The sequence below is a fragment of the Salmo salar genome, chromosome 11, assembly GCF_965601325.2.
Source record: "Salmo salar chromosome 11, fSalSal1, whole genome shotgun sequence".
Classification (NCBI taxonomy): domain Eukaryota; kingdom Metazoa; phylum Chordata; class Actinopteri; order Salmoniformes; family Salmonidae; genus Salmo; species Salmo salar.
The window spans coordinates 22,103,230-22,115,004 of NC_138301.1; the positions used below are offsets into that span (position 1 = coordinate 22,103,230).

Sequence of the window (11,775 nt, forward strand, 5' to 3'; positions counted from 1 at the left end):
GGTGCACGAAACAGTCTAGTATATATTCATTTATAATATAAATTAAGGTTCTTCATGGAACTGACCAAAATGCAGGAAGGGAACAATATGTGCTAAAATAACAAATGAAAAATTGATTTTACGTGGATGGGATATAGAAAATGCAGGGGATGACTGGTGATCTGGCAATGGGTTTCTGGAGTGTGTAAATCTCCACAAAGTGATTAAAATATCAAGCAAGGGAAAACCAGGGAGGGGACTAAAATTGTGTTTTAATGAAGCACTTAACTGAGGACAGATCCTCAAAGAAATTCCACAGGAACAACCAAAATAGTCTAGTTCACCTACTACTCCAAACAGGTTTCTAAAAAGAGATTCGTGGGCATAAGCCTTATGTCAGGTGTCAGAACCATGTAGCAGATAAATAGGGCAGATTGATCATGTTCAGACTAGAGCACAAACATCCTAGTGTCTATATTTCAGTATTACATGCCATGCTAAATTAGCCTAATCAAGGCTGAAACTGAAGCAAATTGACTCATGACACCCCAGTAGGTTGATCTTTTTTATTTGTATTATTATTGGCTGTACAGTCAAGCATTCTCCCACCCCTCCAATCATATCATTGCCATTCAAGTCCCCTAGCATTTCATTTTGATGGTACAAAAGAAAAATGCATCAAACCAAAAAACTAATACATTCTAAAAGCTTTAACAAGAGCAAGGTATTGTGTTTCATTTGAAAACAGCATAACAGTTTGTAAAAGCAGAATATTTCAGGTCATCCCACCCCCCTAACCTTTGAACCCCTAACAGCTAATTCCATGGGTGAAAGCACATGATACTTGTTTTTTACAGACAACAGAGCACGAGAAGAGGGCCAATATGAAGAGATCAAATGTGGGCCAAAATATGCTACAGAGAAGGCATTCTGAGGGCCTATAGAACATAATTGACAGCAGAATGAGGACATGATTTATGACATAATACATCATCATGATCTAAACCACACCCCCTCTCCCTACATCTTTTCCAGTGACAACAGTCTGCATAATGTTATCTAGATTCTGTATACAAACATAATTCAACATGAGGGTGTCAGGGGTTTCGCAGTGGGATGTAGATAGAGATCGCAAGAGAGAGAGGAAAATAAGCTCTTAAAAAAATAGAATGGGCTAAAGGCATCTTTAGACATGTCCCAGGCATCATCAACATCAGAGAGAGATCCAAGGTTATAACTGGGGTGTATATGTGTGGAATACGTGTACGGTGTATGCGAGGGCAGGTATGTGTGTTTGAGAGTGGGTACAAATGGAGTGCATGTGAGTGTACAGATAGGGGACAATTTGTATTGTTAGATGTAGACAATTTGTATTGTTAGATGTAGACAGAGGTTTCGTCTTCATCACCGGTCCATCATACTGAGAATCATCTCAGGAGTGAGGTCACCGTTGGGCGGAGCCTCTGTGACAGACAGTGCCACTTCCTGCACCACCTCCTCCCCCTGGAATGACTCTTCTACCTGATTGGCAGGCTCTCCTTCAGCATGCTCCACCTCTACTGCTGGCACCTCATCCTCGACAGCTTCTTCCTCCTGGCTCGCCTGCTCGGCCTTCATCTCTTTCTTCACGATTATGTCATCCACCTCGCCTGTGGTCTCATCCTCCACACGGATGATTGCCGCCGCTGAGGGAAGAAGAAAACCACTTTTACACATCTGTTCAGCTGTTTTGAGTACCTTTGGGTACTGATCAGTGATCTCCACCTGATTAACTTCTTATGGCTGGGTGGCAGTATTGAGTAGCTTGGATGAATAAGGTGCCCAGAGTAAACTGCCTGCTACTCAGGCCCAGAAGCTAAGATACGCATATTATTAGTAGATTTGGATAGAAAAACACTCTGAAGTTTCTAAAACTGTTTGAATGATGTCTGAGTATAACAGAACTCATATTGCAGGCAAAAACCTGAGAAAAATTCCAATCAGGAAGTGGGAAACCTGAGGTTTGTAGTTTTTCAAGTCTTAGCCTATCCAATATACAGTGTCTGTGGGGTCATATTGCACTTCCTAAGGCTTCCACTAGATGTCAACAGTCTTTAGAAACCTTGTTTGAGGCTTCTACTGTGAAGTGGGGGAGAATAAGAGCTGATTGAGTGAGAGGTCTGCCAGATGGGCATGAGCTTCAGCCATGCGCGCGCCGTGAGAGGTAGCTGAGTTCCATTGCATTTCTAAAGACAAAGGAATTCTACGGTTGAAATCTTATTGAAGATTTATGATAAAAACATCCTAAAGATCGATTCTATACATTGTTTGACATGTTTCTACGAACTGTAATGGAATTTTTTGAGTTTTCGTCTGGCTTGCGCGTCGTGAATTTGGATTTGTGAACTGAAGGCGCGAACAAAAAGGACGTATTTGGACATAAAGGATGGACTTTATCAAACAAAACAAACATTTATTGTGGAACTGGGATTCCCAGGAGTGCATTCTGATGAAGATCAAAGGTAAGTGAATATTTATAATGCTATTTCTGACTTCTGTTGACTCCAACATGGCGGATATATGTATGGCTTGTTTTTGAGTCTGAGCGCCGTACTCAGATTATTGTCTGGTGTGCTTTTAATTTTTTTTTTATCTGACTCAGCGGTTGCATTAAGGAGAAATTAATCTAAAGTTCCATGCATAACACTTGTATTTTCATCAACATTTATGATGAGTATTTCTGTAAATTGATGTGGCTCTCTGCAAAAATCACTGGATGTTTTGGAAGCAAAACATTACTAAACATAATGCGCCAATGTAAACTGAGATTTTTGGATATAAATATGAACTTTATCGAACAAAGCATGCATGTATTGTGTAACATGAAGTCCTATGAGTGTCATCTGATGAAGATCAAAGGTTAGTGATTAATTTTATCTCTATTTCTGCTTTTTGTGACTCCTCTCTTTGGCTGGAAAATGGCTGTGTTTTTCTGTGACTAGGCGCTGACCTAACAATCGTTTGGTGTGCTTTCGCTGTAAAGCCTTTTTGAAATCGGACACTGTGGTGGGATAAACTTGTTGTTAATCTTTAAAATTGTGTAAAATACTTGTATGTTTGAGGAATTTTAATTATGAGATTTCTGTTGTTTGAATTTGGCGCCCTGCACTTTCACTAGCTGTTGTCATATCGATCCCGTTACCAGGACTCCAGCCATAAGAAGTTAAATATGTGAAGGCCAAAGTATTCACTCGATTGCATGTCTGCATGAAAAGTGATTCCTTCAAGAATTTAAGTAGGGTGGTATTTTTGTATTATTCCAACAGGGTACCAGAGTGTGACTCACTTGGGGCAGGTTTGGCCTTGGGAGGTCTTCCACGTTTCCTCTTGGCTGGCGGGCCAACAGGGGCAGGGACAGGGACAACAGGTGGTGCCTGCTCCACTTCAATCTCAGCTAGCAGCTCCTCCTCCTCTTCCTCAATGTCATCCAGCTCAGGCTCTGTGGAAGAGAGGAACAAGAAAGACCTGATTTTAGTATTGTACTCTTAAGATGCACACTAAACAATATTACATGATATTGTTGCATTGTATGTATAAGAACAATAAAGTTAACTTTGACTTGGTCGTACCAGTGTCATCATCGTCATCATCCCGTCTGGAGCGCATCTTCCTCTTTCTGCCGCGGCGGCCTTTCTTGGGCGGGGTTCCGTTCTCGTCACCGGTGTTCTCTCCGTTACAGTTCTCCGCGTGACGCAGCATGGTGTTCTGAGGAGCAAACAGTCATATACAGTGCCTTCAGAAAATAGTGAGTCAATGGGCTGGATGATTCTCTTCATCACTCATCTTGAAAAAATGCATACTAAAAACATGTAAATAAACCATTAACATAATGGGGGGGAAAATCTAATGATTTATTGAAATAGCATGGGCAATCTAGAAAGACAAATTGGTACAATTTAAGGCCATGTGGCAAACAATAATGCAGGTACTAGGGATGGGGTGTGAGCATGTGGGTCTGGGCAGATGAGATGTAGTTGTTGTTCGTATGTGTAACTGGTTTAAAAAGAATGGGAGAAAATATATATAGTAAACAGGTATTCATATCCCTTGACTTATTCCACATTTTGTTGTGTTACAGCCTAAATTCAAAATGGATTAAATATATTCTCTCTCAACCATCTACACACAATACCCCATAATGACAAAGTGAAAACATGTTTAGAAATGTTTGCACATTTATTGAAGATAAATACATAAATCTCATTTATACAAGTATTCACACCCCTTTGCTATGACACTCCAAATGGAGCTCATGTACATCTAATTTCCTTTGATCATACTTGATATGTCACTACAATGTGATTGGAGCCCACCTGTGATTATTTAAATTGTTTGGGCATGATTTAGAAAGAAACACACCTGTCTATATATGGTCCCACAGTTAACAGTGCATGTCAGAGCAGAAACTATATCATGAAGTCCAAGGAACAATCAGAATTGTGATGAGACACCTGGGGAAGGGTATGAAACAATTTATGGAATGTTCAAAGTTTCAAAGAGCACAGTGGTCTCCATCATCGGGAAATTGTAAAAATATGGAACTACCCAGACTCTGCTTAGAGCTGGCCGTCCGACCAAACTGAGCAACAGTGCAAGAAGGACCTTGGTCAGGAGGGTGACCAAGAACCACTGACAGAACTACAGAGTTCCATGGCTGAGATGGGAGAACCTGCCAGAAGGACAACAGTATCTACAGCACTTCCCCAATCTGGGCTTTATGGGAGAGTGGGCAGACGGAAACCACTACTGAGAAAAAAGGCACCAGCATGCCTGGAGTTTGCAAAAAGGCACGTGAATGACAGATCATATGGCAAAAGATTGTGGTCTGATGAAAACAATTTAACTCTTTGGCCTGAATGCAAAGCACTATGTTTGGAGAAAACCAGGCACAGCTTATCACCATCCCTACCGTGAAGCATGGTTGTGGCAGCATCATGCTATGGGGATGTTTTTCAGTGGCAGGGACTGGGAGACTGGTAAGGATAGAGGGAACAATGAATGGAGGCAAATACAGGTAAAATCATTGATGAGAACCTGCTTTATATCTAATGACCTTAGACTGGAGTGAAGCTTTTACGTTCCAACCGAAAAATGACCAAGCATACAGCCAAAGGAATGCTGGAATGGCTTCAGAACAGAATGTAAGAGTTCTTGAGTGGCCCAGAGAAAGCCCAGACAAATCCCATTGAAAATCGGTGGAAAGACTTGATGGCTGTTCACCGCAGTTCCCCATCTGACTTAAAGAGTGACTGCCTTTAAGAAGCAACGAATCCCTTTGAAAAATGACTTGTGGCATCAATGAGTCAGAAACTAGTGTCAAAATTACTTTAAAACATGTAAACATGATATTTCGGACAAAGTCAGCCATCTAAAACATTCATGCATCACAACAGGTAAATTAAGATTGTTTTGATTTGTCCAATTGCCCACTAACATGGGATGAACAGCTGCGGTGATTGCGCTCAATCCAATAGCATAGACAGTGCAACAGACCTGCTCAGCAGCTCCAAATGTTCACATAAAACACAGTGCAAAAAAAATGTTTGCTTGAGAAATACTGCACCAGAAACAAAATTGTGCAACTAAAACATCCTTGGCAAAAACATAAAAAGTATTTACAGATTTGAGTTCTATTAGATTTATTCAGTGACTCGTGGGGACAATCATTAACCAAATGCAGATTTTGGTCAGGAAAGACTGAAATCTTGTTTTTAATGAGCAACATAAAAAACACCTGTCAATTGGCGTGTTCAGTGGCTCTAACAGAGCTTGAGAAAATCTAGAAGAAATGGGAGAACATTCCAAATCTAGGTGATAGACATACCGCAAAAGGTGCTTCTACAAAGTATTGACTCGGGGGTGTAAATACTTATGGAAATTAGATATTTAATTTACAATAAATTTGGGAAAATTTCAAAAAACATGTTTTCACTTTGTGATTATGGGTATTGTGTGCAGATGGATGAGAGAAAAACATTTTGAATTCAGGCTGTAAAACAAAATGTGGAATAACTCGAGCAGTATGAATACTTTCTGAAGGCACTAAGACCACAACACACTGTGGAGCAACTAGGCTTCAATCCTCCCCAACCTGGTGAGAGGATGTGTGTTTTTGTGTGTCCTGAATTCTGCTCGGGAGGATATGGGTTTGGATGTGAAGGAGTCCTTTAGTTTGCAGTGTGGATGTGTGTTGTCCCCTTACCCTGCGAGTGAAGGTCTTGGCACACTTGCTGCAGACGAAGGCAGTGGGGATGAAATTGGGGTCATGGTAGCGTTTGAAGTGCATGTCCAGCAGCTGCTTCTGCCGGAAAGTTTTTTCACATTGGCTGCAGGCGTACGGCTTCTCCCCCGTGTGTGTGCGTCTGTGCATGATCATGTGACGCTCCTAGGGGTCAGAGGTTAAACATAGGACAGTCAGTGAACACACCGAGGTCTAGAACAGTCTCCGGCTGATTCCAAACATATCCATGGGATGCATCTCAATAATCTAAAGTGGCCTCTTCTCCTCATCTCTGAGATTGATGATGGCAAATATCTGGTGGACATCCACCATTTAAAATCAGCGAAGATTGAGAGGAAACAAGCAGAGAAGGTCTCTTTCACCTGTCTGCAGCAATAGTCACACTGGTCGCATTTGAAGCGCTTCTCGTTCTTGTGGGATTTCTGGTGCTGGATGAGTGCGTAACGCTCGTGGAACACAGCATCACAGTAACGACACTTCCTGCCCATCTCCATGAACGAATGCTGCTTCCGCAAGTGCACACCTGAGAGTGAGAAAGGAAGGAAGGGACAATCCAAATGTAAGGAACATAGACTGATCCACTCAAGGTTACAAGACCGTATTTCAGCAGAGGAGATATGACTGTGCACAAGCAAGTCGCTTACCCAGGTCGCTCTTGCGGGCGATGACTGTGTCACAGTGAGGGCAGTGGAATTTGGCCACATTCTCTGTGTGCTTCTGCAGGATGTGCATCTTCATGGTGCCGCTCTGCGTGAAACGAGCATGGCAGATGTAGCACTCATATGGCTTCTCACCTGCCAGAGAGAGGGACGCTTTATTAGGTTGTATGCGAGACAGATAGATATACATCTACACACACCTTCAAAATAGTGGATTCGGCTATTTAAGCCACACACATTGCCGTCACGTGTATAAGATTGGCCGTGTGCTCAAGCTCCATAGACAAACATTGGCAGTAGAATGGCCTTACTGAAGAGCTCAATGACTTTTAACGTGGCACCGTTATTTAACTAGGCAAGTCAGTTAAGAACAAATTCTTATTTACAATGACGGCCTACCCCGGCCAACGCTGGGCCAATTGTGCGCAGCCCTATGGGACTCCCAATGTCGGCCGGATGTTATGCAGCCTGGATTCAAACCAGGGACTGCAGTGACGCCTCTTGCACGGAGATGCAGTGCCTTAGACCGCTGTGCCACTCGGGAGCCACCATTCCAACAAGTGAGTTCGTCAAATGTCTGTCCTGCTAGAGCTGCCCTAGTCAACTGTAAGTACTGTTATTGTGAATTGGAAACGTCTAGGAGCAACAACGGCTCAGCCGCGAAGTGGTAGGCCACACAAGCTCACAAAACGGGACCGCCGAGTGCTGAAGCGTATAAAAATCTCGGTTGCAACATTCCCTAGCAAGTTCAGAACTGCCTCTGAAAGCAACGTCAGTAAAATAACTGTTCGCTGGGAGCTTCATGAAATGGGTTTCCATTGCCGATCAACAGCACACAAGCCTAAGATCACCATGCGAAATTTCAAGTGTCGGCTGGAGTGGTGTAAAGCTTGCTGCCATTTGACTCTGGAGCAGCGGAAATGCGTTCTCTGGAGTGATGAATCACGCGTCACCATCTGGCAGCAAAGGGGGGGACCAACTCCATATTAATGCCCATGATCTAGGAATGACATGTTCGACAAGCAGGTGTCCATATATTTTCTGAAGTAATGTAGCATCGATGAACAGAACTAAAATCAGGAATACTTGGGTGTAAGGCTGAGAGATTGGGGTATGCGTTACCTGAGTGTGTCCTCATGTGTCTCTTCAATTTGTAGGTGTCTCGGCTGGCGTAGCTGCACAGACTGCACTGGAAGGGCCTCTCGCCTGTATGGGAGCGGATGTGTCTCTTCAGCTTACTCACCTGGGGCAAAGAGAAAGAAACATTTAAACAACATTCCAAAAACATTTCAGTTATACATTGCAAATGTACTTACCTCCACACTAGCGTAGTCACACATGGAGCACTTGAAGGGTTTCTCGAATGTGTGTTTGTAGCGGCGATGACGCACCAGCTCTCCACTGGTCACAAATGCCATGTCACAATCTTGGCATTTATGAGGACGAGTGCCTAAAATGGAACGGGAAGGGGCAATAGTAAACATAATTAACACACACCCTATCAATTCAATTAGGATAAATATATATATATATTTTTTTTTTAACAGCCTGCGACTGAACATGTGAGTCTGTAGATACCCGTGTGTGTGTTGAGGTGGTTCCTCAGCAGTGTGACCGTTCTGAAGGCCCTCCCACACAGGTGGCATTTGTGTGGCCTCTCATCTGTGTGGCTCTTCATGTGGCGGTCCAGGTTAGAGCGCCGGGGGCAGGTGTAGCTACACAGCTCACACTGGAACGTCTTCTTCACACCTGAGAGACAAGAGGTTATTTAACACATTAAAGGTAGACAACGAAATGACGTTGCCACGAGCAGCACCACAGATATTGAGATGAGCGAAATGCAAGACGTCGCGCTCACTGTCACACAGTATCTGCGCATGCGCACAGAGTTGCTTCATGCTGTTAAAAGCGTGGTAGCCACGGGACCAAAACAACACAGAAGTTGAGCCTTGCGCTTCAATGTTCATAATTGTTGCGGAAATTGACCCACTATGCGTTGTACTTTCTGCATCATCGCCGATTCTCCCTTTAACACACACAGATCTCCTCCTCACACCCCAAAAAAGAGGGGTTGCCATACCCCCACATACACACAAAACTTGACCTTTCACACAACTCTGACCTTTCTTTTTTATCTTGGTGGGTTTGGGCGGCTTCATGTTGCCCACAACCTTCTCAGCGTTGACCTCAGAGAGCATCCCCTCCTGCTGCTCCTCCTCAAAGTCATACACAGACACGTCCATGTCCCGCTCCCCCTCCCCGTAACGCAGGCGGCTCTTCTTGCCCTTCTTCCCCTTGCGGATGCCAGCAGTTGGCTGGTAATCTGGGTCTTTGGACCAGGTCTGGTCCTCTACTTGGGGCTCAGCTTCCTCCTCCTCCTCCCCATGGATCACCTGGAGCTCATCCTGGGCTGCCTGCAGTTCTTCCTGCTCAACTGTCTCCACCTCTCCATTCGCCCCCACCTTCACCACCTTCACCAAACAAAAACAATTTGCCAGGAAGGGATTAGAGTTGTATTATAGTCAGTGCATCTCACCTGAGCCTTCAGGCCAAAGTGTGTGTTTGTAGTTGAGTAGTGTCCGACCTGGAAGCCCTCGGGCAGAGGGAGGGTGTGGCAGATCACTGGCTCTGCCTCAGTATTGCCTGCTGAGGCGTCAACAAAGCTGGCCTGGAGTTCTTCCACGGTGGCTGTAGTGACAGGGACCTGCACCAGCTGCAGCTGTCCAAGCCCCAGCGCTGCACTCGTCTGCTCCATGTTGCCCTCCATGTTCACCACCTAAAGTCAAGACACAGTCAGGGCCAGTCAGTTCTCTGAATAATTTATGCCTACAAGTTTGGCTTACAAAGGATATCTTCCAAACCTTTCTCAACGTAAACTCACAAATCACACTAACCTGCAGGGTGATGATCTGTCCCTCGTCTCCCCCGGTGACCGTCACTGTGCCACCCCCTTCGAGGACCTCAGTCTTCATCTGTAGCAGGGCAGGGTCAAGGGTTGAGTCCAGGGTGTCCATCACCATCATTTCAACATTCCCTGTCACCACTTGGGGTGCCACACCCCCTTCCATCAAGGCAGCCTCTGCAGTCTGGAGCAGCTCTGCTCCCTCCCCACTGTCCTGGAGACCCTCAACCTGAGCGGTCTCAATGGAAACGACTTCCCCCTCCATAGAAAACAACCTGATAAGACCATAAAAATTACTTTGACGCATGATACACTATATAAACATAAAAGTATGTGGACCCCACTTCAAATGAGTGGATTCTGCTATTTCAGCCACACACGTTGCAGATAAGTGTATACAATTGAGCACACAGCCATGCAATCGCCATAAACAAGCATTGGCAGTAGACGATTCTGTGCTTCCAACTTTGTGGGACCAGTTTGGGGAAGGCCCTTTCCTGTTTCAGTGATACAGAAATGGTTTGTCGAGATCGGCGTGGAAGAACGTGACTGGCCTGGACATAGTCCTGACCTCAACCCCATCGAACACAATTTGGGATAAATTATAACACTGACTGCAGCCAGGCCTAAATCAACAAATATCAGCTGATTATTTTAATCCTACTTCTCTGATCTACCAACCATTTGACAAAGTCCCAATAAAAAAACAACACTGCCTAAATACAAAATAAGCAGATCATTTTTTGGGGGGGGGGGGATATAAAACTCACTGCTAAAAGGAAACTACCCTAGTCACCCTAGTGTCTTGCTCCGGTATAGTGGATGTTTTTGTAACATTAGCGTGCAGGTTATAGAGGGAGCTCGAGCTCACAAGTTTTAAATCGAAAGGCGGCTGTAGGCGGACCAAGCTTACGCGATGGGACGTGGTGCCGATGATAGAAAACCAACTCCTAATCTAGTTTCTGATTTGGAAGAAATCTACTTTCCGTGCTCGCAGATTTATTTGGGCTACATATTAAGAGATTACTATACATTCCCTCCTTCCGTGTTTACTCTCGGAAACGTTACCTAGTTTCTGAGCCAAATTAACTACAGCCCCATTTTGAGAAGCAGTAAAATAACTTGAATCCATAGAAAGTATTACACAATTAGTGCTGATATTAGAACCATCGGATGGTTCTAGAACATACTAAAACAACTACCCAGATCAGGGGCTATGTAGTAAATCTGAGACTACAGAAGATATGATTCATTTAAATTTGTTCAAATCGTAGCACCATGAGTGACAGGAAACATTAAGGATGTTACATCGAAATTAATACAAAGTTTAAACTCGAAATGTTGAGCTTTCGTTCTAGAACCTGGAGACGCAGGTTCTCTTCTCAAAAGAGGAAACAAAGGGCACGAGAAGATGGACGCCTGGCCTAAACAAGACCCTAAACATTAAAGCATTTATAAAGCCATCCGTGCCTTAATACGAACCAATAGCAGTCCAAATACACTAATACGTTTAACAGAAGCTCTAACTTCTGGGTTATAAATGTTTTTAGTAAATTTTCGATAACGATAGAGGGAGACAAACACCCCCCCGCCAGTCGCCTGGACCGCGAGCCCCACCGTGACACCTAGAGGCCGACGACAGCTCCTACAAAAATGCCCCCCCTTCATCGGAGAAAGTGCCGTTTTACCTGGTCCTCGGTCTTCCTTTTCCGGGTAAATTTGCTTGAGCGCTCAGTGCTTGTTTGGTCTTCCTCTGGCGATGGTAGGGAAGCTTGCCCATGCGTCCCAGCTCGATTAATCCTCTCACGCGTTGACAGAGTTGTCTCTACACAAAATGGTGGCCTGGAGCAGGCGAGGGTGCATGCGCAGACAGAGGCCCGACGGGAGAAGTGGGAGGGGGGTAGCGCAGCAGTTGGGTGGCAGTGACGTCTGGGCGCCAGTTTTGAATTCAAGGG

The 11,775-nt window shown here is 44.3% G+C and overlaps 1 protein-coding gene across 1 annotated transcript; it reads right to left on the minus strand.

The window, feature by feature from the left end:
- Positions 1-531: 531 nt before the first annotated feature.
- LOC106562233 (transcriptional repressor CTCF) lies at positions 532-11,715 on the minus strand. Its single transcript, XM_014126966.3, has 13 exons — positions 11,509-11,715; positions 9,813-10,095; positions 9,503-9,694; positions 9,041-9,389; positions 8,497-8,667; positions 8,235-8,368; positions 8,041-8,161; positions 6,904-7,053; positions 6,622-6,782; positions 6,221-6,403; positions 3,588-3,723; positions 3,305-3,457; positions 532-1,664 (listed from the first exon to the last, which is right to left on the minus strand). The coding sequence occupies exons 1-13, from the start codon at positions 11,598-11,600 to the stop codon at positions 1,384-1,386; spliced, it is 2,406 nt and encodes an 801-aa protein (XP_013982441.1). The 5' UTR covers positions 11,601-11,715; the 3' UTR covers positions 532-1,383.
- Positions 11,716-11,775: the final 60 nt, after the last annotated feature.